The 27,157-nt window shown below is 34.2% G+C and overlaps 2 protein-coding genes across 2 annotated transcripts; one reads left to right on the plus strand and one right to left on the minus strand.

The window, feature by feature from the left end:
- The first annotated feature begins 322 nt into the window (after positions 1-322).
- LOC124938252 (calcium-dependent protein kinase 19-like) lies at positions 323-2,900 on the plus strand. Its single transcript, XM_047478663.1, has 8 exons — positions 323-1,282; positions 1,356-1,499; positions 1,592-1,744; positions 1,816-1,931; positions 2,025-2,192; positions 2,266-2,393; positions 2,469-2,568; positions 2,663-2,900. Exons 1-8 carry the CDS (start codon positions 670-672, stop codon positions 2,735-2,737), a joined length of 1,497 nt encoding a protein of 498 aa, XP_047334619.1. The 5' UTR covers positions 323-669; the 3' UTR covers positions 2,738-2,900.
- A 1,011-nt stretch (positions 2,901-3,911) lies between these two features.
- LOC124938253 (protein translation factor SUI1 homolog 2-like) lies at positions 3,912-4,626 on the minus strand. Its single transcript, XM_047478664.1, has 2 exons — positions 4,553-4,626; positions 3,912-4,458 (listed from the first exon to the last, which is right to left on the minus strand). Exons 1-2 carry the CDS (start codon positions 4,587-4,589, stop codon positions 4,154-4,156), a joined length of 342 nt encoding a protein of 113 aa, XP_047334620.1. The 5' UTR covers positions 4,590-4,626; the 3' UTR covers positions 3,912-4,153.
- Between the last annotated feature and the right edge of the window lie 22,531 nt (positions 4,627-27,157).

Raw genomic sequence — 27,157 nt, forward strand, 5'->3', positions numbered from 1 at the left:
TTAAGATATTCCTTCACTTTTTTATATATTTCAATTAATATCATGTGAAACCAAATGTTATTTTTAATCTTGTGACTATTTATTATGATATGTTATGGTGGAGGAATGAACATAGGGAGCTAATAAATGGATCACATTTATAGTGTTTGGAGTTGTATTTAGTAACTTAGATTTTACTCTCCTTCTCCTTCACTTGGCTAGAATATTTTAAACTGATCTTTAATTTTTACATTTCTTAATTTGGGTGGAGGTTTGTGGGAGTCTATAAGGCACACTCCAAATAAAGAGAGATCTTATTCCACTTTTGGATATGGTCTTGCCAAATGCCAATCCTGATTGAGGTCATTTATGAGATAAAACAACATTTGGTGGAGGGTTTTGGTCTTCTTTAAGAGAATGATTCAACAACCTCCAAGGGGAGAGCAAGGCGACTAAGAAGAGACTTGTCCACTTGTTCCAATGGAAATAATCAAACAATATTCTCTTTGTACCCTCATCATTCCCTGCACCAGAAACAATTGTTTTCTTCACCTACCCATTCTGGCCGAATTCAGCTGGTCCATTTCTATATCTATGTACACCTTATTTCGCTTATCAACTTAATCTCAAGAAACCTCATCTGGGTTTTGGTCTGATCAGCTCATTCAATCTCCACAAACATTGCAGCAAATGGGTGTTTGCATGAGCAAGAAAGACAGGGTTCTAGACCAAACCCAGAGAGAAAGGAAAAAACCCGAAATCATTTACACAAAATCGCCAGTTGTAATTCCACTGGATACAATCCTAGGAAAGCCATACGAGGATGTTAAGAAGCACTACACATTGGGAAAAGTATTGGGTCGGGGTCAATTCGGTGTAACCTATCTGTGTACAGAGATTGGAACAGGTGAGAAATACGCTTGTAAATCAATATCAAAGGGGAAGGTGATAAGCAAAATTGAAAAGGAGGATATGAGGAAAGAGGTTCAAATATTGCAGCATTTGAGTGGGCAAACTAATATTGTTGAATTTAAAGGGGCATTTGAGGATAAAAACGCTGTACATGTTGTGATGGAGGTTTGTGAAGGAGGGGAACTGTTTGATCGGATTATTGCTCAAGGCCATTATAGTGAAAGGGCTGCAGCTTCGATCTGTAGATCGATTGTTAATGTTGTTCATCATTGTCATTTCATGGGTGTTATTCATAGAGATTTGAAACCTGAGAATTTCTTGTTGTCTGATAAGACTGATAATGCTATGATTAAGGCAACAGATTTTGGTTTGTCTGTCTTCATTGAAGAAGGTACTTTTATTTTTCTTGTTTCTTTATGATTATAATGGGTTATTTGAAAGTAATGAATGCAATGTTATTGCAGGGAAAGTCTACCAGGATATAGTTGGAAGCTCTTACTACATAGCTCCCGAGATCTTACGAGGGAAATATGGTAAGGAAGTCGATATCTGGAGTGCCGGTGTTATCTTATACATCTTACTTAGTGGCGTCCCTCCATTTAGTGGAGGTAAAATAACTATAATTTCCCTCTTTTACTTGTATAGTTTTGATTAAAAGAGTAATATAGACGGTTGTAGACTTTGTTTTCAACACATGTAGATTCGGACAAGGCAACATTCGACGCCATTCTAAGAGGACATATTGATTTTGACAACCAACCTTGGCCTTCCATCTCAAGAAGTGCCAAAGATCTTGTTAAAAGAATGCTCACACAAGATCCCAAAAAGCGAATCACTTCTGCTGAAATTCTTGGTATGTTCCATTTGATTGAATTTATCAATTTCTTTTATTTTTTATTTAAACTTGAAGATTGGTCGAGACAGTTCATCCATGGATGAGAGTTGATGGAGAAGCATCAGATAAGCCAATAGACAGTGCAGTCTTATCGAGGATGAAGCAGTTTAGAGCAATGAATAAACTCAAGCAACTTGCTCTAAAGGTTTTTTTTCCTCTTGCAACAGTTATATAGAAAAAAAAGAACCATCAACCATTTCTGAGAGTTTGATCATGTTTATTCAATGGACTTAATTAGGTCATTGCAGAAAACCTATCTGAGAAAGAAATCCAAGGGCTGAAGGCAATGTTTGCGAATATGGACACCGATAAGAGTGGGACAATAACTTACGAAGAATTGAAGACGGGTTTGGCTCAACTAGGATCAAAACTCACAGAGACTGAAGTTAAACAACTCATGGAAGCTGTAAGATTTATTGTCTTCTTTATTTTAGCCTCTCCACTTCCTTTGATAAATTTAATAAGACTATTTTTTTCAGGCTGATGCAGATGGAAATGGGTCGATCGATTATATTGAATTCATAACTGCTACAATGCACAGACATAAACTCGAAAAAGATGAGGATCTTTACAAAGCCTTTCAGTATTTTGACAAGGATAATAGTGGGTGAGTTCTATTAAATGTCATCTTTTATTTAACATTTTTCCTTCAATTGTTTGTCTTACTTGTGTTCCAATTCAGATTCATCACAAGAGATGAGTTAGAGATTGCAATGAAAGAACATGGAATGGGTGATGATGCCACTATCAAAGATATCATATCTGAAGTGGATTCCGATAATGTATGTTTGTTGTTCTTTTATGTATAAGACTATAATATAACATTGCTATGAAAAGAAAATCGAGAGATTTAATGTTTGTGGCGGCCATTTGTAGGATGGAAGAATAAACTATTCCGAATTTTCAGCCATGATGAGAAGTGGAACACAACAAGCTGTCAAGGTTTTTTAGAATTGCAGGTTTCCAACATAAACGGCAACAGCTATATATAATGATCATCTCCATTTTATTTGTTTTTTTACCCATTCTGAGTTATGTGAATTTGTTCATTGTTTATTGCATATAAGAAACATTCAAAAATTGATTGTCACATAATACGACCAATATTACATTCGGCATAAGACGCATTATTCTTGTGAAAATGAGTGTTTGTTTCTCAAGTTTGGTCTTACTTCATTTCTCATTTACCTTTGGCAATTTTATAATTTTTCATTCTCAAAAGTCATTACTGTTATCAAGCAAAAGGCTCCTACATTCTATGTGACATTATTGATGCATGTAGGATTATAAGGAATCATTATCAATCCCAAATGCTCTAAACATCAAATTAAGACACTTTCTGCATAAAAACAAGAATGAAATCATTAACTTTATCCTTTGAAAGCTATTAGAACTTTAAGGTCCTAGCACCCTCTCTACAACTTGGTTGCAGAACTTGAGAAGGACAATAACCATTTTATTGGGCTTGCAGAAGCCAATTGAGCAAATTCAGCTAGATTCACCACAGAATAAGTTAACTCGTGGGTATGGTTGATTTTATCCTTTCACCAAAATATAAAATAAAAATTGTGGCCAAAAGGGTTATGCACATAACCTGCCGCTGACGGGCTCCGACCCAAAACCTCTCGGATATAAGAGGGATATACAAGTACAACCATTCAACTATTGAAAAGCTAATAAGAGATATTTTAGATAATTATTTAAGTGATATGATTGATGATGTTGTTTGATTATGGATGAATTATTTTTCAAAACACAACCCGAACAAGCTCTAAGCTTCCTTTAACCTAATCGATTTCTAAAGCAACAATAAATTAATGTTATGAATTTTGGATCCTACAATACTCATAGTCAATAAATTAATGTTATGAATTTTGGATCCTACAATACTCATAGTCCTTCTTGATCACGAAATGAATAAAACACAATTCATTCAGTCAGTTTATAATCAATTCCTACCATTTACTGGACCTTAGATCCTAAAATAATCATAGGTAGTTCTTGACTGCCAAATCAACCCGAACCTTTGTGTCTAGATGGGTGTTCAGGCTTAAGTAGTTGAAGAACATAGGAACTGAATTAACCCATTTGGAAACACTTCCTCTTATGAATATGAAGATCCCACTTGGATAAGAATCAAGAATTCATTATTAGATGCCAGCCTTCAATCAGAAATTGTTTCCAAATAGAAATGTAATTGTTTTTTCAACATCTAGTTACACATTCACGTAATTCTTCTTTGAGAATCTACTACACTCACACCATCATATTATATCATACAAATGGCTAAACACTAAAGCAAATCACATTCTTATATCATACAAGAACACCCATGATGATCCAATACAGTAAAAAGGTTTTCACTTTTCAGAAACCATGTATCTTGATATGGTCCTTCTTGACAATCCCAGCCTGAATAAGGAAATTGTTAACATTCTTCCTTTGATCACCCTGTAATTGGATAACCTTCCCTAACTCCTTATCTTGGATAACTGTACCATTACAGCAAAATTCCTTCTTTAAATCCTTGAGGATTTTATCATAGCTGAATTCTTTCTTCAGCCCTTGTACAGTTGTCAAACTTTTTCTCCCATTTCTCTGCTGTATACGGATATGAACGTATTCCTTCGCTCCAAGAGCACCCGAATCGTCGTTAATATCAGCGAATGGATCTGCCAATCAAGGAAGAATCAAAACCCAAATTCAGAATTGTAACTAACTAAAGAAAGCAAACCCAATTCTCCATTAATTGATATATCATCTCACCGAAAGTAGTGGGGATCTGAACTTCTATGTCAACCATGTACTTAATGATCAAGAAAACAAACCCTAATCAAAGATAACTTTCAAATCATAATCGTGAATTCAAGAAATCAAAAAACAGTTGATGAAATCGCAAACCTTATGAACGCAAACGCCTTTTCTCCAATTATGAATCGCGAAGGAGATGAAGACTATATATATATACAAACAAAGGACGATAGAGATGAGATTCGATTTCGATCGGACGGTCTTCGATGATCGGTATAAAGATTGCGTGAAGGTGTGTTTTTTTTTTTTTTTTTTAAGTTTAAACGCGTAGAATTAACGCTCATATACTGGTGGAACCCATTGCAAGGAATATAAAAGAATCTAGAATAATGACAGCTCATATGTTGATTTTATTTTTTATACATGTTTTTATTAATAGTATCAACGAAATTCACGTGGATCATAAAGATAAAGGCTTCAAGTAGTTCAGATTTTGTTTTTTGAAAGTTTGAATTTTTTATAAATATAAATATCTCCGTGGGAAATTTGATGAAATAACCCTCATAAGAGGGTTATTACCATATATAGCATGCCTTTACTAATTTTTTCATTTTTAACCTTTTGCCAAGGCAAAATGTCACTTTTGCCTTTTATTTAAAAAAAAAAAAAAAATTGATTTTATTTTTCTTTTCCCTTTCCTTCTCCTTTCCCTCCCTCTCTCTCTCTTTTCAACTTCCCCTACCCCCGACCGATGACGACGAAGCTGAAGGAACCAACGCCACCGTCATCTTCTTCTTCTTCTTCTCCTCTCCCCCGATGACGAAGCCGAAAGAACCAACGAAGCAACTCAGAACGAAGCCGCCATCATCATCTTCTTCTTCTCCTCTCCCCCGACGACTATCCGGCCCCCGACGACGGAAAAAAGCAGAACGAACGAAGGTTGAGGTTGAAGGTGAGTTTTCTCCGAAGCAACGAACGAACGAAGGTTGAAAATGCATATGTCGAATGCTGTTGCAGGCTGTCGCAGACGAATGCGCATCTGGCGCAGACGACAGATGCGCATCTGTCGCAGACGAATGCGCATCTGGCGCAGACGACAGATGCGCATTCGTCTGCGACAGATGCGCATTCGTCTGCGACAGATGCGCATTCGTCTGCGACAGATGCGCATTCGTCTGCGACAGATGCGCATTCGTCTGCGACAGATGCGCATTCGTCTGCGACATATGCGCATTCGTCTGCGACAGATGCGCATTCGTCTGCGACAACCTGCAACAGCTTTCGACAAATGCGTTTTAAACCCAAAACGATTCAGTCAGCCAATAAACTTAAACTTAAACCTAAACCCAAACACTAAACACTAAAACCATAAACTATTCTTCCATTTCAACCTTCGTTGCGTCGAAGAAAACTCACCCTCAATCTCAATAATAACTTTAAACAAGATTATTGTGTTTTTACTGTTGCTTCGTTCGTTCGTTGCTTAGTTGGTTCCTTCGGCTTCGTCGTCGGAGGAGAGGAGAAGAAGAAGATGATGATGGTCGTTTGTTGCTTCCTGTTTCGAAAATATGAAAAGAGGAGAGGGGGCTCCGGGAGAGAAAACGGAAGGGGAAGGAAAGGGAAGGAAAGAGAAGAGAAGGAAAAGAAGGAAAGAGAAGGAAAGAGGAAAAAGAAAAGAGAAAATATTATTTTTTTAATTTAGGGGCAAAAGGGTCTTTTCCCATTGACAAAAGGTTAAATTTTAAAAAATTATCTAGCCTATGCTAAACTTGGAAATAACCCTTTTATGAGGGTTATTTCGTCAAATTTCCCGTTCAAATTGTCTATTAAATGTTAAGAGATAATTTGAATGGAAAATTGGATAAGATGATCCTTTTAACGTCCAAAATTCAAAAAGTAACTTAGTTGCAAAATTTCTTACAAAAATGACTTTTTGGACTTGATAAATACTTGGTGTGTTTGATGAGGGGAATTAGAATTGGAATTGGCATTAGAATTCTAACTAATTCCAATTCCATGAGAATTGGCATTGAATTAAAATTCAATTCCTATGTTTGAAAAAATGATAGAATTGTAATTCAATTCCAATTCCTATGCTTGAGAAAATGATAGAATTGTAATTTAATTCTAATTCCAATGTTTGTAAAATAAAATATCGGTTTAAAATGTTAACTTTTAAAATATGTTTTCACGTTTTGGCACGTTTAATACGTTTTTGACGTTTTTCATATTTTCACACGTTTTTCACGTTTTAACACGTTTTTCACATTTTCATACATTTTTCACGTTTTAACACGTTTTTTACGATTAACACACGTTTTCACGTTTTTCAAACGTTTTTCACGTTTTTCACGTTTTTCACACGTTTTTCACGTTTTTCACACGTTTTAACATGTTTTTCACACGTTTTTCACGTTTTTCACACTTTTTAACATGTTTTTTACACGTTTTTACACGTTTTCACGTTTTTTACACGTTTTCACGTTTTTACACGTTTTCACGTTTTTCACACATTTTAACACGTTTTCACGTTTTTCACACGTTTTCACACATTCTTTACGTTTTTCACACGTTTTTCACGTTTTCACGTTTTTCACACGTTTTAACACGTTTTTCATGTTTTACACGTTTTTCACGTTTTTCACACGTTTTAACACGTTTTTCACATTTTCAAACGTTTTCACGTTTTAACACGTTTTTCACACGCTTTAACAAGTTTTTCACGTTTTTCACACATCTTTCATATTTTTTTACACGTTTTTCAAACATTTTAATACGTTTTTCACACGTTTTAACACGTTTTTACACGTTTTTCACGTTTTCACACGTTTTCACGTTTTTTCACACATTTCTCATATTTTTGGCACATTTAACATGTTTTTGACATTTTTAATATGTTTAACATATTTTTCACACGTTATGATAGGTTTAAAACGTGTTAAACCTATCAAAAACGTGTTAAACGTATCAAAAATATGTTAAATGTGTCAAATAAGTAAAAAACTTGTTAAACGTGCCAAAACGTGAAAAACGTGTTAAACGTGTTAAATGTGTTAAAAATGTGTCAAACGTGTCAAAAACGTAAAAAAACATGTGAAACGTGTCAACAACGTGTTAAACGTTCCAAACATGTGAAAAACTTGTTAAACATGCCAAAACGTGAAAAATGTGGTAAACGTGTCAAAAACGTAAAAAAAAATGTTAAAAGTGTTAAAATAGTGAAAACATGTTAAACGTGTCAAAAACGTAAAAAAATATGTTAAATGTGTCAAAAACGTGAAAACGTGTCAAAAACGTGTTAAACGTGCCAAAACGTGAAAAACGTGTAAAATGTGTCAAAATATGGTAAATGTGTCAAAAACGTAAAAAAAACGTGTTAAATGTGTCAAAAACGTGAAAATGCGTTAAACATGTCAAAAACGTAAAAAAAACGTGTTAAATGTGTCAAAAACGTGAAAACGTGTTAAACGCGTGAAAAACGTGTTAAATATGTGAAAAACTTGTTAAACGTGCCAAAACGTGCAAAATGTGCCAACATATAAAAAACGTGTTAAACGTGTCAAAAACGTGTTAAAAACGTGAAAATCATGTTAAACGTGTCAAAAACGTGTTAAACGTGTCAAAGACGTGAAAAACCTGTTAAATGTGTCAAAAACGTGTTAAACATGTCAAGGACGTGAAAAACGTGTTAAATGTGTCAAAACGTGTTAAACGTGTCAAAAACATGACAAAAACGTGTTAAACGTGCCAAAAACGTGTTAAACGTGTTAAAAACGTGAAAATCATGTTAAACGTGTCAAAAACGTGTTAGACGTGTCAAGGACGTGAAAAACGTGTTAAATGTCAAAAACGTGTTAAACGTGCAAAAAACGTGTTAAACATCCCAGAATATGAAAATATGTTAAACGTGTAAAAAACGCGTTAAAAACGTGTAAAACGTGTTTAATGTGTGAAAAACGTGTTAAACATGTCAAAATATGAAAAACGTGTTAATTTGGAATTACAATTCCGACTTAAAAAGATAGGAATTGAGAACTATCAAATTACACTATATTGAATTTCATTGGAATTCTAATTCCAATTCCAATTCCAATTCTTAATATTAAAGTGTCTAACAAATATAAGAATTGGAATAGACCCTACAATTTCAATTCCATTGTCAATTCCAAGGTTATCAAACACACCCTTAATATTTTTTTCTTCATTCTCTTTTCTTCTACTCTTCTTTTTCTCTCGTAACTTCTTATTATGTGTTTTTTATTTTTAAACAAATGCTTGACTATTTATGAAAAGAAAAAAAAAGAAAGAAACTAGTAGAATAAATTTAAAGTTGTTATGAACCAATACAGATCTAAATGTCAATCCTATATCAAAAACAAACAAATTCCTAATGCGCATTCGATCCCAAAATGAACTTATAGCTGATTATTAAGAATTTATAACATTTAATTTCTAAAACTAGAAAACACATAATAACTTAAGAAAAAATTGAAGGGTTCATATTCTTGATCCCCATAAAAAACAGCTTTTTGATGAAGGACCATGTATAGTTTGCGTTGTGTCACGCAATGTATAGTTTTCGTTAACATAAACTAGAATCCCCACATGAAAAGTAGAGAAGACGTCGGCGAACAGGTTGCGATTCCGGAGATCACCTAAGAGCAGCTTTGCGAGGGAGAGAAATCGTGTTTGATGTATGGAGAACGACTATTGCTTAAGAAGATCTCACAAAGAAGAAGAGACGCGACAGCCTAGAGAAGAAGAGAGAAAAGTTAGCCGAGAGAAGTAGAGAAAAAAAGAGAAGAAGAAAGGGGAATTAGGTTAGAAAAATAGAAGAAAAAAAAAAGGTCAAATGGGTAATTTGACGGGCCCAAAATGTTATTTTTTCAAAAATTATTGAGCCTATGTTATTTTATCAAATTTCTCGTTAGAAGACATTTCTGTAATCTGATTTGTTAAAAATAAAATAAAAAATTTTTAATTTTTTTCTTTTTCATCTGACGCTATTACTCATCTTTTTATGAATAAGTATAGATTTTTTTTTGTTAATTATAATTACTTTTTTAGTTATAGAAAAGTTTATAATTTTAAGAATTTTGATTTCTCTACTAAGTATCACATATCGAGCCAACGCAATAGTCTGTGTCTCCAACCAGATAGTGCCACAAACCTCGTCTTCGCCTCAATCCAAAGCTGAATAGCTCGCCCCTTTGGCTATCAGTGTCAAAGGCTTGATTTGATTCTCCTTCAATGCGCCAAGCAAACGAATCAGCTACAACAATCTGATGAGTCAACTAGATCAACGATTAGGATCATGTTGACTCACTTTCTTTATTCACCTTCATCAGCGCGACATCCAAGTTCTCGCCGAGTCCACTATACTACCGCTCGGCCCAAACAAGACAAGGACTGTTACGCTGTTTTATTGATCATTTCAAATTCTTTCTTCTAAATTTATTCTCTATCATTTATAATTATAGACAAATAAGTAATTTTATTTTGAAAAATCATCTTGAAATAAAAAAATAAATTTGCACTTTGCTTTTGGAAATGTTTAGTCATTTGGGCGTCATCCCAATAAAATAACAAAAATAAAGAATCCAAAAAAAAAAAAAAAATCTTTTTGGAAAATCTATAGATATAAATACTTTGACCTCTCTTAAAATTAAAAATAAAAATAAAAGTACTATCTTATCTTTTATTATTATTATTTTCACCATCATTCTCCATATTTTTCTTTAAAAAAAATACTAAATAATTATGGTACACAAATTTTAATCACAATACACAAAGATAATCAAGTTTCATACCAAATATATTTTATGAGTAAATACGGTATTACGTTAGGGTGTGTATATTTGCAGGAACACGAACTAACTAATAGAAGTCCTTCTCTAAACGTAACCGAAATAGTTAATTAAATAAAATCTCTTTAATTTTTTTAATTTTAAGTATTAAAATAAATTAAGTGACGATTTTTACCGATTTAAATTGATGTTAATACTTTTTAAATTTTTAATCTCTAAAAATAAATTAAGTTAAGACCTTTCTCGATCTAAAATAAAAATTTTTTACAAGAGAGACGACGATGGAGTATGAAAATAAAAAGTTATTACCGGGAATGATCAAATGCCCAATGCAAACAAAAATTTAGTGTCCCACAAAATTAAAAAGTATACTAATTATACACTTAAAAAATAAAATATATACACAAATTAAATATATAATAGGTAACATTATCATTTAAATAATTTCTCGTCAAATTGTGTTTGAAAAACTTTCTAATTTAGTGCGATTCAGAATGGAAGAAAATAAGATAAGATTTACTTACAACTATGTGACAATAAGAAACCATCATTCGTCAACTATTTTTCACTAACACGTATAAATTTTGCATCGACAAAAATTCAAAGATTTATTTGTTCCATGTGTAATTCTAAATTTATCGATTCATTTGCATTGGCATCATCATTTCTCACCCCTCATCAAATTTCAAATTTTCTAGCCTTTTCCATAAACCATATTTTCTAACATTTTCAAAATATAAAATGAGCTATTTTTAAATCTTTTAAACAGACATCCGTCTTTAACATGAACCCTCCCATTTGGTACTACTGAGTGCTCAAAGAATCACATCCAGAGCATGTTTGATATAGTTTTTCTCTTCTTTGAAATAATCTGATTTTTGAAAAAAATAATTTGTTTGATGAAAACATGGATAATAGGGATTAAATGACTAAAATATTATTTGCATTTAATATTTAAAATGGTTAAAAAAAAGTAAAAATAATTTGGTTGATGATTTGAGTTATTTGATTATGATGAGATAATGGGTTATTTGATTTAAAACCAAATAACCCTACATACAGGACAATTAATATGTCACTTCCCAAGCAGGAAACATTAGCGAGACATTCATTTTTAGGTCCTAATGATTTTCGAGGTTAGTGGCTTGGACCGAGAGCTGATATAAAGGTTTTCGGGTAATTTTTTAAACTCTTTTGAGACATACTTTCTCGTTTTGTGATATTCTAAAAAAATCTAAAAAAATCGGATAACTATATTAATAATAAGAACTTGTAAGAGCTTAAAAATAATTTCATCGTATTTGAAATTATCATGAGTTTTCTTAATCTAGTTTGAGATGTTTCGTGTGATTTTATGTCAACTTGTAATTATTTTATATATTTAAGTTAAGTTAATAAAAAATAAGATTGATTTTGTAATATGAAAGTCATCTCAATCTAATCGAAATTATAGTCAACTTTATTCTAATTCTTTTTGGAAAAACGGTTAAAACTATTTTATTAAAATCCCAAAAGTGGGAGGGTTAAAAATCAAAGCTAGACAAATCCTAGCTATGTTTAATGATGACAATGAAAAGACCCTAAAAAAACTGATTAATAGTATTTATACATTTAAAAAAACAGAAATTACAAACAGAAAAGACTACATTCAAACATAACCATCCAGCCTGAGATTTTCGCATACCATCTATTTTTATTAAGAGACCTTCTTCCCCTTCCTCTTCCTTTAACGATGAAATGAGATTGTATTGAAGAGGATAATGAATATTGTTGTTTCTCATTTTAAATTATCTCTTTGTACGAGCCCGTTCTGATTTGATAGAAATAATTGTTTCTGAGAATTTTAGGAATTTTACCTTTGATATCTTCAACTTGAATTTATGTATTATTGTCTTCCTTATCTTCAGCTTCAGCTTCAGACTCCACATCGGTTTTGGAATCTTCTTTATCGGTTTAGAATTCTCTGTTTCAGCTTTGAAATTCTGGGTGTCTTCCTTTTGAGTATCCTCAACAACAACTTGAGGTTCATCTTCTATTTCATCCTAATCTTTTGCATTACAAAAAATTTTATTTTTTTCTTCACCTTGATTCCCTTTACTTTCTTTCCTTCGCTGCTTTCTTTTTCCCATAATCCTTCTTGCTTTCTTCTACAAATGTTTGATCTTTGAGTTTAACCTCATCTGTTTCTATCTTTTTCTTTTATACTTCTTGGCTTTTCTACTATTCTTCTTTAGCTTTATCATATTTATTGAGCAGGAAAGTGTTACAGAAAGCACACCTTTTAATTTCTATTCATAAGAGATCTTCATGACATTGTGTTTTCCTTTACTGTCAACAACTGACATTTTCATTGGCAGGACACTCATATGATGCACTTCAATGTTAATTCTAGCAAAGGATAAGTGCTCTCCTCATTCAGTTATTGAGTCCGTATATAATGGTTTCACAATTGTACATGCAAAATGACTAATTGCTTTAACATTGTACATGTGGGCTGGAATGTTCTAAAGCTTGAACTAAATCTGGACAGTTTTCTTTGGTATGCTTTGTAGATTCATCTCTTCTAACTACTTTTCCAACTTCATGCAATTTGATCATATGCAAGTATGCCCTTTCTCCAAGATTTCTTTCAGATTTGAGCCCCTTTTTGAACTACATGAAGTAGATGTCATGTATGTTTGTAGAAACTTTTCAACCCCCTTTTCTCCCCACTGTTTAATTAGAGTCTTTTTAGTAGTTGTAAATGATACTCTATTTTCCCAATTAAGTTTCCAACCACCACAAACTCCCAATCTTCAATAAATTTTTCCTCTACTTTAGAAGGAAATTTGAATTCTAAAGGAGAGTTGAGTACCTCTATCTTTGTTTGGATATCCTCCAAGTATACTTTTCTTTTGTAGGAATGGTCTTTAGATATCTTTTATGCTTTATTCTTCCACACCTTATTGACTTTCCATGTTGAATTACTCTGATAAACTATGAATTAGGATTTAGTAATGTTTAGATCTATGACATGACAATACCTTAGTAAGAGCTTGAGATTGGATAGGATGAGAAGAGATAAGAAGAGAATTGTAATTATAAATTCTGCAATCAGATAAATTGGATTAGAATTATAGAGGAGAATAGGAATTGAATAGAGAGAGTTATGATTAACCTTATATTGAAATATTGGTTGAATGCCTTCCATTCTCAGACTGTTGTCTTCTTAATCATTCAAATGCTGTAACTTTTTTTCCCTCCAAGTTTTTCCGTCAAAACCAATTACAACTGTCCAACCCAACTTCTTTTCCCTCCAAAACCAATTATAGCTGTCCAACCCAACTTGTTTTCCCACCTTTTATTTAACTACTAAAATATAAAAGACTTAATCTTAAAACAACTTATTTGTAAAATAACTACCGACGATTATACCCGCCAGCTTATTCTAAGGCTTATAGCCCTAATTCTCAATTCATTTCGTAACATTAGCCTCTCCATCACATCTTGTTCGACCACGAACAAGATGAGAATCAAAAGCAATTTTCCCCACTGACCACAAAATCGGGATAACGATCCATCATCCAAGATTCTTCCTCCCATGTTGCATCATTATCGGAGGAGTTAGACCATCTAATCAAGAATTGACCCACGCTAATTCCTTCTTTCCACACCACTCTTTCATCCATAATAGCCATTGGTTTTAAAACATCATTAGTGCACAAGATTGGAATATGAGGAGTAGCCAAGACAACACCTACTCTTTTCTTCAACTATGAAATATGTATAATATTGTGCATTCGTGTAGTTGAAGGAATGTCCATCTTATATGCAACTTTTCCAATTTTTTCCACCACCAAAAAGGGTTCATAGAATTTTGGACTAAATTTGGGCATTTTCCCTCGAATTGACAATTGTCGGTATGGTTGTAATTTAACAAACACTCAATCCCCTACTTCATACACATAGTCTATTCGTTTTTTGTCAGCTTGTTGTTTCATGCGATTTTGGGCTTTTTGAAGATGAAATTTCAGCAACTTAAGGGCTTCTTCCCTAGCAGATAGGCTACGATCAACTACTTCTACTTTTGAATCCCCAGCCAAATAAGGATAATAGATTGGTGGAGGTTGACCATATACAATCTCATACAATGATGATAAAGTTGCTGAATGAATGTTGGTATTGTACCACCATTCTATTAAAGAAAGCCAATTTACCCATGACTTAGGTTTTTGGCCAGCCATACAACGTAAATATGTTTCTAAACTCCGGTTGACTACCTCAGTTTGACCATCAGTTTGTGGATTATATGCCGATGACATGGCTTGTTGAATGCCTTGCAGCTTATATAATTCTCTCTAGAATGTACTTACAACGATCTTGTCTCTATCACTAACAATAGTTAAGGGCATACCATGGAGCTTAATAATATTGTCAAAGAATACCTGAGCAATTATACTTGCTGAATATGGATGTCGAAGATTGATAAAATGTGCCATCTTCGAAAGTCTATCTACTACCACCAAAATTGTTGAGTACCATTAGATTTAGGCAACCCCTCAATGAAATCTATAAATATGTCACCCCAGATTGACTTAGGAATAGACAAAGGTTGCAATAAACCTTTATAACCTTGAGTTTCCCATTTTTGTTGTTGGAAAACATCATAATTTCTTACGAATTCTTGGACATCCCGTTCCAATCCTCGTCAATGATAAGCTTGTCGGAGTTTTTGATAGGTGACCATCACCCCCGAATGTCTACCCACCGCTGAGTTGTGCATTGTAGAAATTACAGTAGAAACTCTATAAAATAATACACTTGGGACGACCAAAATTTATTAATTAAAAAAGTTATTAATTAATCGATAAATTATTAATTATTAATTTATATATTAATTAATATTTGATTAATTTATAGTAAAATACTTAGTTTACAAACACCTTTAAGCTTCCACTTAATTATTGTATACAATGCATATACTGTATATCAAATGAATGACCCAATTTGAAAAAAACATTCAATCTCCCACCTTATTATGCTTCTTGTGTTCAATGTATCACTTTATGGACATTAAAAATATTTTCTATATAAACAAGATCAAAATACTATAGGTTAACACAAACAAATCATACACACAACATGGCTTCCCATCTTAAAGGTGTGAGAAAAACAACAATGACAGACGAGATTCGAAGAGCATTATGCAAGCACAACAAGGATAATCCAAGTCTCACTCAAAAGAAATTGCAAGAATGGGTTCATAGTAACAACACCAGAAGTTCTTACCATGCTAAGGAAAATTAGAGACGACATTTAAGGGGAAATTGATTTCAACAAAAAAACAAAAGACAATTGAGTCATTTTTCAAGAAACCTTCATAAATCATTCATGTAATATGTTATATATAAGGAATTATTAATTTATATTTTATATGGGGTTAAACAAATTATCAAAAATATATTATCTTATAATTTTAGCGAATTATTAATTTAGTACCCTATCCCCGAGTCGGGAATGGCCAAAAATATTATCTTAGAGAGTTTAATAAATAATCGATTATTAATTTATCGAATTTCTACTGTACATAGTTTATCAACCCTTGGTTAGCACATACTACAATATTTCTTTCCTTTCTCAATTGTTGATTAATGAAAGTGAAACATGCCACCCCTAAAGCATCTCTTTCTAATATGAGTATAATCTTTTTCAAATTCTCATCATTCTTCCATGATTGTACGATTCTCTTCATTAAGACATATGAGAATTCATAAATAGAATGTTTAGATAGACAAAAATTCAAGAGCATTATTGAAAAAGAACGTGCGCACAATTGGCACGATCGGCACAATCGGCACGAACGACATGGTATCGACTCTAATAACTAGGTCGTTCATTCATCTGCAAAGCTTGGTTGGAAGGTTAGGGTTTCTAGTTTACACTGTTCTATAATAGTTAGGGTTTTTAGTGTACCATATTCTGTTATTGCTCTATTTTGTTGTTGTGTTCTGCTATTCATCAAAATGGGAAAAAAGAAAAGCAATAAGAATAAAGAAGTCGGAAAATTTGTGATGGAAGGAGTAAGGGAGGTAGCTGAAAAAGAAATCGATAGGATTGCTGAAAAAATTATCCATTAAAAACAGGAATGCAGCAAAGGTAAAGAATCAATTACTGATATAAATTCTGAAGAAATTGTAGTAGAAAAACAAGGGGAAAATTAAGGAATATGGAAGATTGGGTATAATGAAAGAGCAAACCTCTTTGGACTTAAAAATAAAATCACAAAGCTACTGATGCTTGCAAAGAAAGGAAAGATTGTTCTCAACAAAGAGAAAATACAGCAAACAACCGTTCAATTGAATATACATTATCTTCAAGATTGGAACCTACTGAAGAAGGAAGAATACGAAAAGATAGTAAACTGGTCAATGGAAACAATGAGGGAGCTAATGAAGTCCCCAAATCAAAGAGCTATACTATCAGGAGCAATTCTAACTAGAAGGTAAATGAAGTCTGGAAAAAGAATGCAGAAAAGAAAGCAGAAGATCATGCATACAAAGGTCAAATATACTTGGGTGAGTTTAAAATAAAAGTTGAGATTCTCAACTCTCCTTTTGAATTTAAATTGCCCACTGAAGTGGAGGAGAAATGCGTCAAAGAATGAGAAAATGTAGTTGTTGGGAACTACATAGGAAAGAACCGTGTATCTTTCCCAAACACTAAGGAATTACTAATGAAACAATGGAAGAAGAAAGAACTAGAGAAGGTTTATGCAAACATCTATGATATATATTTTCTACAATTCAAAGAGGGAACGAACTTGGATGATATTCTGAAAATTGGGCATACTTATATTGGATCCAACTATATGAAGTTTGAGAGTTGGTCTGAAAAATTGAGCATTCTAAGCAAGCCAAAGGAAACATCTCAAATATGGTTCAAACTTAGGAACATCCCAGCACACATGTATAATGAAGAAGCTCTAAGTCACTTTGTTAGTCTATTGGGGAAACAATTATATATTGACCCAATTATAGAGGGAGGATAACACCTTATTTTTGCTAGATTAAGCATTGAAGTGCATCATCAAAGTACACTGCCAAAGAACATGACAATTGTTGGTAGGAAGGGAAAGCCCACAGTAATGGAAATCTCATATGAATGAAGGCCAAACATGTGTGCTTTCTGCAATATTTTCCAACATATTAGTACTAAATGTGCAAAAACAATTGAGGAAGAACAGAAAATCATGAAAGCCCAAGAAGCAAAAAAAGTAGGAAAATGAAACAGAAGAATCAAGAATGGAAGAGTATATTGTGAAAGTAAAGGATAGTGATAAAAAAGACAAAAATAAAGAGGAGGAAAGTAAGAAAGATTCTTAAAAAAGAAAATCAGTGAAGGAAAGAAAGTAAAGGGAATCAAGGTGAAGAGGAAAAGAAAATTTTCTATAATGTGAAGGATTAGAATGAAAATGGAAGATGAACCTCAAGTTGTTGTTGAGGAAACTCAAGAGGAAGATACTCAAAATTTCAAAGCTGAAACAAAGAATTCTAAAATCGATAAAGAAGATTTTTCAAAACCAATGTGGAGTTTGAGTCTGAAGATGAAGCCGAAGATAATGAAGACAAACACATTAATTCAAGTTGAAGATTACAAAGATAAAAGCCCTGAAATTCTTAGAAATAATTCTTTTTATCAAATGAAAACGGGCTCGTACAAAGAGAGAATTCAAAATGATAAACAACAATACTCATCATCATATTCAATACAACCTTCTTTCATCGTTAGAGGAACGGGAAAAGGAAGAGGAGGGGGAAGAAGGTCTCTCAATGAAAACGGATGGAATGGGAAAATGCTAGACTAGGATAGTTAAGTTTGAATGTAGTCTTTTCTGTTTGTAATCTCTATTTTTTTAGAATGTATGAATGTTACCAATTAGTTTTTTTAGGGTCTATTTATTTTCATCCTTAATCATAGATAGGGTTTGTCTAGCTTTGATTTCTAACCCTCCCACTTTTGGAATTTTAATAAAATGGTTCTAACCATTTCCCATCTCCCCCTCCCCCAAAAGAAAAGAATTCAGAAATAGTAAAACATGATCCTTCCGACGAAATTCTAGAGAAAGCGTCTGTTGTCAAGTTCTCTTTACCCTTCTTGTATTTGATAGAAAATTCAAACCCCACCAGCTTGTATAGCCACTTCTTCTAGCTTGGATGTTTTATCTTCTATTCTGGAAAATGTTTAAGTTATTCATGGTCTGTCTTAATCAAAAATGGTTTGAATTGTAAGTAGCTTCTCCACTTTTTAATGGCATGTAGTACAACTAACATTTCTCATTCATATGCTGATAGAGCTTGTAGTTTTGTCCCAAACCTTTGCTGATGAATGCAATTGGATGTCCTTGTTGTGTCAAAACTTCCCCATTCCTGTCATACTTGCATCTGTTTCAATCACAAATTCATCTTCAAAATTTGGTAGTTTAAGTACTAGAGGTCTAGTCATCACCTCCTTTAGTCTTTCAAAAACAATTGTAGTTGCATCATTCCATTCGAACTTTCCCTTTTTAATAGTTTTGTCAATGGCCCCACAATTGATCCATAATCTCTAATAAACCGTCGGTAGTATCCTGTCAATCCTAGAAAACCTCTAAACTTCTTCAGATTATTCGGTTCTGGCCATTCCTTGATAGCTGTAATTTTGGACATATCTACTATTACTCCTTTTTGCGATATCACATGCCCTAAGTAATTAATTTCCAAACAAGCGAAAGCGCATTTTGAATACTTAAGCACCAGCTGATATTGTCTTAGTTGACCAAAAATCAATCTTAGATGTTTGATATGATCATTTCAGCTTTTACTATAGATAAGAATGTCATAAAAAATACTAACACAAACTTTCTAAGACGGGGTTTAAAATCTCGTTCATCATCCACTAAAATGTCGATGGGGCATTGGTTAGCCCAAAAGGCATCACCACAAACTCATAATTTCCTTCATGCATTTTGAAAGTTGTTTTACAAATATCTTCTTCATTCATCCGTACTTGATTATAGCTTGAACGCAAATCAAGTTTAGAAATAATAGAGCCACCATACAGTTCATCCATTAACTCTTCGATCAAAGGAATATGAAACTTATCTTTAATGGTCTCTTCATTCAAATTTCTATAGTCAATGCATAATCTCCAAGTTTGGTTATTCTTTTTAACAAGCACGACTGGTGATGAAAAATGATTGTAACTCTTCCTGATTATTCCTACATCGAGCATTTCCTTCACCATGTTTTCCATTTCATCATTCTATAGAATCATATACCGGTAAGGCCTCAATCTTACTATCTTTGCTCCTTCCTTTAAACGTATCTGATGATCATAACTTCTAATTGGAGGTAACGTTGTTGGCTCTTGAAATAAGTCTTCAAATTCCTTTAACAGATTCTTCAGCTGGTCCTCCACATCTTTCTCAAATAAGGAAGCTATGATGGAGTATAATTCTGTCGGACTGATCTCTTCCTCCCTGATAGTAAGAACTACTACTTCAGCTCCCTTTTTAACTGCCTTTTTCAGCATGCTGCCATCTAACAATTCTACCTTCCTTGTAGTATCACCTTTCAGTTTTACCACTTTTCCCAAATACTCAAAACTCATTAACAATTATTTGAAGTTCCAACTTATACCATTAAGAGTTATAATCATTCCACTCCAAGAATGATTTCATATTTTGGAATTGATAACACTTTGGAATTTATAACGAACTCAGCCCCTTGATAACACCATTTAAGACCAACGCATTCACTATGGCTCATTAACCGATATCCAATTGCCACTATTATCATTAGTTGTTTAGTAGCAGTTTTTATAAACTGAGTATTACGAAGCACCCGAGGGTTCACAAAATTATGAGTGCTACCCAAATCTATCAGCATATACACACTATTTTTTCCCAATGTACCCTTAACCTTCATGGTTTCAAAGTTCTGACATCCTTCTATGTTAAACAAAGGTGTTTCTCCTAGTATTTCTTCATTTCCATATTCAGCTACCTCCTCCAATTGTACATCCCCTTCACACACATCAATATTCATAATAATTGGACCAGTTTTACACCTATGTCCATACTCCCATTTTTCTTCGCAATTAAAACATTAATTTCGCTTTCTTCGTTCATCCATGGTTTTATGGTCCAAATTAGTCCTCCTAGGATTTTGACCGATTGCTACAGATTTATGAATTTCACTACTACTACTCAAAATACCAGAATATTGTGTACCTGGTTTAAGGGAGACTTCACTGATGTTATTCCTATTTCCAAATGTAGGTTGCCTCGGTATAGGCAAATGTGGACTTTCCTTATTAGATAAGTAGCCTCTTCACGCCAATGATTCACATAATGCCTCTTGTAATTTCTGATTAGTCCTTTCCTGCAGCTTGATCATGCCCATAACTTCCGATAAAGAATTTGGTTTCTGAATTCTAATAGGATTAACTATTTATTCTCTTAAACCATTCAGGTATCCTTTAATGGAATATTCTTCATTTATATGAGGGAGTTTATAGATCACATCCAGTTAACTCTTACCATACTCCTTAATTGTTGTTGTTTGCTTGATATCCTTCCATTCGTCTAAAGGATAATCGAATTCGCTTGGACCAAACTCTTTTAGGACCAGAGTTCTTAACTCTGTCCAAGTCATAGCTCGTCTAGGTAGCCGGTGTTTTAGATGTGATCTAAACCAGCAACGAGCTCGTCCATACAAGTGTGCACAGGCATACTCCAGTTTGGACTCTTCTAACGTTCGATCCCCTTGGAAAAACATCTATACTCCATAGATCCAGTCTCTACCTCATCACTATTAAACTTTGGGAAATCCATTTTCGAAAGTCTCGTCGGCGATTGGTACATATGATCCCGATAGTCCCAATCACCATTCTGATTTCTTGCTTCCTCAGCTCGCTTACGATCGGGAAAATTGTCGCCTTAGAAGTATTTTTCCTCTGCACCTCCTAGTTCACGGTTATTGCTACCTGATGCTGGAGTTAAACGTCTAATTGCCACATCCATGGAATCCATCATTGCTTCAATCCGATCGAAGCGAGCATCCTGCGCCGACAATTGTTTGTCATGTACCTGACTACGACTTCAAATTTCATTCAATTCCGTTTCCATACGTGTTTCCACCATTATGCCAAGAAAGGTGCTCTGATACTAGTGATAAACTATGAATTAGAATTCAGTAATGTTTAGATTTAGGGCAGGACAGTACCTTAGTAAGAGTTTGAGATTGGATAGGATGAGAAGAGATAAGAAGAGAATTGTGATTACAGATTCTGCAATCAGATAGATTGGATTAGAATTGTAGAGGAGAATAGGAATTGAGGAGAAAGATTTATGACTAACTTTAGATTGAAATATTGGTTGAATGCCCCACTAATGTTACAAAAGGAATTGAGAATTAGGGTTGTAAGCCCTAAAATAAGCTGGCAGGTATAATCGTCGACAATTATTTTACAAACAAGTTGTTTTAACAGCAATTCTTTTATATTTTAGTAGTTAAATAAAAGGTGGGAAAATAAGTTGGGTTGGACAACTGTAATTTGTTTTGGAGGGAAAAGAAGTTGGGTTGGACAGATGCAATTAGTTTTGGCGGGAAAACTTGGAGGGAAAAGAAGTTACATCATTTGAATGATTAAGAATGTGTTAGGATTTTTAATTATGGCCGAGCCTTTCAAGTTCTTTAATTCAAGAAACGGGTTCTTGATGATGGAATTCAACACTCTAGCGCAGCGGATATAGAATTAGAGGAGAATTCGAGGTTAGGGAGAGAAGAGCCGAGGGGGAGGAGAGAAATACCACTAGATCACACCTAGCGGTCCAAGAAGGGGGAGGAGGGCCGAGAGATAACTTAAACACCAAGTTCCAAAATATTCAATTCATAGCCCCAAAAAGTGGGGTGGGCATCACCATTTAAAGAGGCTGATTTACCCAAGAGTATTCGGTTACAACAAACTTCCAACATAACAGAATTCAGTTTCAAAAGAAATAAGAGAGAAAGTAAACAAAACAGAATTATTCCATAAAAAACATAAACGGGCCCATATGCACACTTGGGCCGAGAGATGGATGCATAAAATATTTTAGGACCGAGGTTTTTGATGAGCAGCCCGTAACATTATCCCCCCCTTCGAAGTTCGTCGCCTTCGACGAAAAAAAAACATGGACTGGTCAGCCTCTAATATGCATCTTCAACTTCAAAACTATTGCTTCGGTCGGGCTTCGGCACATTCAGCAAAAGGTGCAGCATAAGACCGTATTTTCACAAAAAACATTCGGCAGAATCGCTTCAGTAGTGGAACTGGCCGGGTCCTTGCGGTCCTTTGCGCTGCTGGGTCGCTTGCCACTCCGCCCCTGTCTAGAATTTCTGTGCACCCAAGGTCGAGTTTTTCAGTGTTTAGAGATGGCCTTGGTTGCTGCAATGTCCCCAGCGCCTGGTGCAAAAATAATTTCTTACAACTTCGATTAAACTCCATACTTGGCTCAAAAATCCATGCCAAGTCTTTTTCCCGAACCAGCATAACAGCAGCATCAAATGAGCCATAGCTTCTAATTAGATCATTAGGAATATCTTCCAAAGTCATTGCAGCTAGTGAAACAGTTTGGCCTTCGGGCTTACTCTTTACTTGCATTTTGGCAGCAACATTATATTCATCTAAGGTCTTTTCCAGCTGGTTTCCATGCATCAAACTGGCCTGCGACCGAGGAATCCCTTTAAGGACCGTGGTTCTATCTTGCTTATCATAAGATATGGTCAGCTTTTCAAAGTCCCAAGAAGACGGGCCTAGAGTAATCAGCCATTCAATTCCCAATACAATATCATATCCGTCCATGGAAATTACCTTCATTTCTGTTTGGTATTCATTGCCTTCCATCGACCACTTCAAGTCCTTGCAAACACTAGAACATAAAACATTAGATCCATCAACCACTCTAACCGATTGTACCTGGGTTGCTATGCTTTTGTGGTCTATTTTCTCCAAAATCCTGCTATTGATAAAATTATGGGTGCTGCCTGTGTCGATCAAGATCACCACCGGCAGGTTCCCAATTTTGCCAAGAATCTGGAGCGTTTGGAAGGCTTTAGACCCGGTCAGTGCATGTAAGGATATGGCTGGTTCATCCCTTGAGCCGAGCAATGAAGGAAAATCATCCAAAACGGGTTCTTGGTCAGGTTCTTGATCTTCTTGATTGGCCGAAACCATGAATAACTTGGATTTACACCTATGGTTTGGTTGCCATTTTTCATTGCAAGAATAGCATAGACCCTTCTTTCGCTTTTCATCCATTGAGGCTGAGTCTAATTGCTTAACATGGCCCTGGTTTGCATTGGAAGAGGACCCATACGATGAATTCTTGAAGTCAGTATTGGTGCTCGGCCCGGCTGTGTTGGTATTGGATGGCGTGGGCAGCAATGATGCTTCAGCGCTGTACAAGTTACCACTGCTCATTAAGGACCGATATGTTGTTTCTTGGACTTTAGCCATGGCCATTGCTTCGTTTAAAGAATCTGGAAATCGCAGCCTAATGCAGTTTGCAATTTCTTCCCTTAGACCGGACAAATAACAATCAATGACGTAGTCCCTTGGCATATGTAATAACTTTTGAGAGATCGACATGTACCGGAGATTATATTCTTGAACCGACCCAACCTGTTTTAAGTTCATTAGCTGTCTCATTGGTGTATCATGTATAGATGGCCCAAATTGAGTCATAAGGTCTCTCTTGAACACGGCCCAAGATAGGGCCTCCATATGATTTCGGTTTTGAAGATATGACCCGTACCACATTCTTGCTTCTCCAGAAAAATGAATGGGGGCGATTTCTAATTTCGTGGCATCCTTAGTTTTGTCCACTCTGAAAAATTGCTCGGCAGAAATTAGCCAGCCCTCGACATCCGACCCATCAAACCGAGGAAAATCGACCTTGGTTAGCCGAGTAGGAGGAGCATAGTGTTGATCGCGGTTCTGGCCAGGGTGCGGGGGCCTAAATGGTGAAGGACCGTGGCAAGAATTATCATCATAGGGTCTGTGGCGGGGTTCTTGCATGTTTCCAGATGCCCCGCTCTCAAGGGCCGCCATTCTTTCTTCGGCCACATCAAATCTACGGTCTATGGCAGCTTGCATTGCTGCTGTTTGCTGGGACAAGTTTTCGATCAGGGTCTTGAGCGCATCCATTTCCGATTGCTGGCGAGTTTCTACCATGTTGAGAATCGGCCAGCTCTGATACCAAGATGTTAGGATTTTTAATTATGGCCGAGCCTTTCAAGTTCTTTAATTCAAGAAACGGGTTCTTGATGATGGAATTCAACACTCTAGCGCAGCGGATATAGAATTAGAGGAGAATTCGAGGTTAGGGAGAGAAGAGCCGAGGGGGAGGAGAGAAATACCACTAGATCACACCTAGCGGTCCAAGAAGGGGGAGGAGGGCCGAGAGATAACTTAAACACCAAGTTCCAAAATATTCAATTCATAGCCCCAAAAAGTGGGGTGGGCATCACCATTTAAAGAGGCTGATTTACCCAAGAGTATTCGGTTACAACAAACTTCCAACATAACAGAATTCAGTTTCAAAAGAAATAAGAGAGAAAGTAAACAAAACAGAATTATTCCATAAAAAACATAAACGGGCCCATATGCACACTTGGGCCGAGAGATGGATGCATAAAATATTTTAGGACCGAGGTTTTTGATGAGCAGCCCGTAACAGAATGCAACAATTTGAGAATGGAAGGCATTCAACCAATACTTCAATCTAAGGTTAGTCATAACTCTCTCTCCTCAATTTCTATTCTCCTCTACAATTCTAATCCAATCTATCTGATTGTAGAATCTGTAATTCTCTTCTTATCTCTTCTCATCCTATCTAATCTCAAACTCTTACTAATGTATTGTCCTGCCCTAGATCTAAATATTACTGAATCTTAATTCATAGTTTATCATACTCATGATAGTTTAGGTCTTGGTTTTGGGAGCCTTCATCAGCTCCTTCATTGTATCAACTAACCATTTAACTATCTCCTCATATTCTTTTTTCTTTAGTAAATTCTAATCCTAAAGATAATGAATATTGAGTTGTACTGTTATTTGCTGAGCTTTCTCTTTATTGACTGTGATTTCTCCCTTCTTAGCATGCATTAGGAGTTTGATAATCCGGTTTTTAAGCCAACCAAGTTGTCTTTTTCATTATAACCAACATTCCAAATTCCTTCGTTCTTCCCCTATTTTTTCTTGCTGCATTTTCTTCAGAATTTTAAACAGCAATTGGTTTCTTACCTTTGTTGCATTCCTGTTTTTCCTGGATTATTTTTTCAGCAATCCTATCAATTTTCTTTTCAACTACCTCCCTTAAACCTTCCATCACAAATTCTTTGACTTCCTTATACTTATTCTTTTTCTTTCTTCATATTTTAATGAAAAACAGAACAAAATAACAAAGAAGAGCAATTACATAATAGGGTACATCAGAAACCCTAGCTATACAAAACAAGGTAAAATAGAAACCCTAAACTTCCAACCAAGCTTTGTAGATGAATGACCGACGTAATTAGAGTCGATATAGTGTCGTTCGTGTCGATTGTGCCGATCGTGTGCACGTTTGACAAGCGACACTAATCAACGTGATCATAATACGCGAATCGCGACCTTGATACCGTGCAAATCGTGTTGATCGTGTCGTTCGTGCCGATCGTGTTGTTCGTGTATTCGTGATGATAGAATTTGTTGCCAGAATTTTCGCCGATAACCTAAAATCTCTAGAGCTTTTCTCTCTCTTCCTTGAGTTTTCTGAAATTGTATATTTTATTATTTTATGTTAGGTTAGATTTGTTTTAATAACTAAAAGTTATCTCAATACATTATAAATCATTTTGAGACATGTTTTCTCATTTTGGTATATTCTAAGAAAATCTACGAAAATTGAGTAATTATATTTATAATCAGAACTTTTTAAGAATTTAAAAAATAATCTTCTCATATTTGAAATTACTATGAGTTTTCTTAATATATTTTAGGATATTTTTTGTGATTTAATGTAAATTGAATTTATTTTATATATTTCATTTAAGTTAATCTAAAATAAGATTGGTTTTGTAATATAAAAGTAATCTCAATCCAATTCAAATTATTGCAAACCTTATTCTAATTTTATATACTATATTTTATTAGTTTATTTTATGTTAGGTTAGATTTGTTTTAATAAGTAAAAAGTCATCTCAACAAATTATAATTCATTTTGAGACATGTTTTCTTATCTTGGTATATTCTAAGAAAATCTAAGAAAATCGGGTAATTATATTTATAATCAGAATTTTTAAGAGTATAAAAAATAATCTTATCGCATTTGAAATTATCATGAGTTTTCCAAATTTATTTTGGGATATTTCGTGTGTTTTTTGTCAACTTGAATTTATTTTATATATTTCATTTAAGTTAAATAAGATTGGTTTTGTAATATAAAAGTTATCTCAATCCAATCGAAATTATTGATAACCTCATTCTAATTTTATATATTATATTTTATTATTTTATGCTAAGTAAGATTTATTTTAATAAGTAAAACTCATCTCAACACATTATAAATTAATTTTAGACATGCTTTCTCATTTTGAGATATTCTAAGAAAATATAAGAAAAACGAATAATTATATTAATAATAAGAATTTTTTAAGTTTAAAAAACAATCTTAATGTATTTGAAATTGCTATGAGTTTTCTTAATCTATTTTAGGATATTTCGTGTGATTTAATGTAACTTGCATTTATTTTATATATTTCATTTAAGT

This window comes from Impatiens glandulifera, chromosome 5 (genome assembly GCF_907164915.1).
Source record: "Impatiens glandulifera chromosome 5, dImpGla2.1, whole genome shotgun sequence".
NCBI lineage: Eukaryota > Viridiplantae > Streptophyta > Magnoliopsida > Ericales > Balsaminaceae > Impatiens > Impatiens glandulifera.

Excerpts from the sequence above, each read along its gene's own strand:
- LOC124938252 (XM_047478663.1), top strand. The coding sequence starts at position 670 with ATGGGTGTTTGCATGAGCAAGAAAGACAGGGTTCTAGACCAAACCCAG. Across the intron at positions 1,932-2,024 it reads TCAAGCAACTTGCTCTAAAG|GTCATTGCAGAAAACCTATC; the intron begins GTTTTTTTTCCT and ends GGACTTAATTAG. Across the intron at positions 2,394-2,468 it reads TTTGACAAGGATAATAGTGG|ATTCATCACAAGAGATGAGT; the intron begins GTGAGTTCTATT and ends GTTCCAATTCAG.
- LOC124938253 (XM_047478664.1), bottom strand. The coding sequence starts at position 4,589 with ATGGTTGACATAGAAGTTCAGATCCCCACTACTTTCG. Across the intron at positions 4,459-4,552 it reads TCAGATCCCCACTACTTTCG|ATCCATTCGCTGATATTAAC; the intron begins GTGAGATGATAT and ends CTTGATTGGCAG.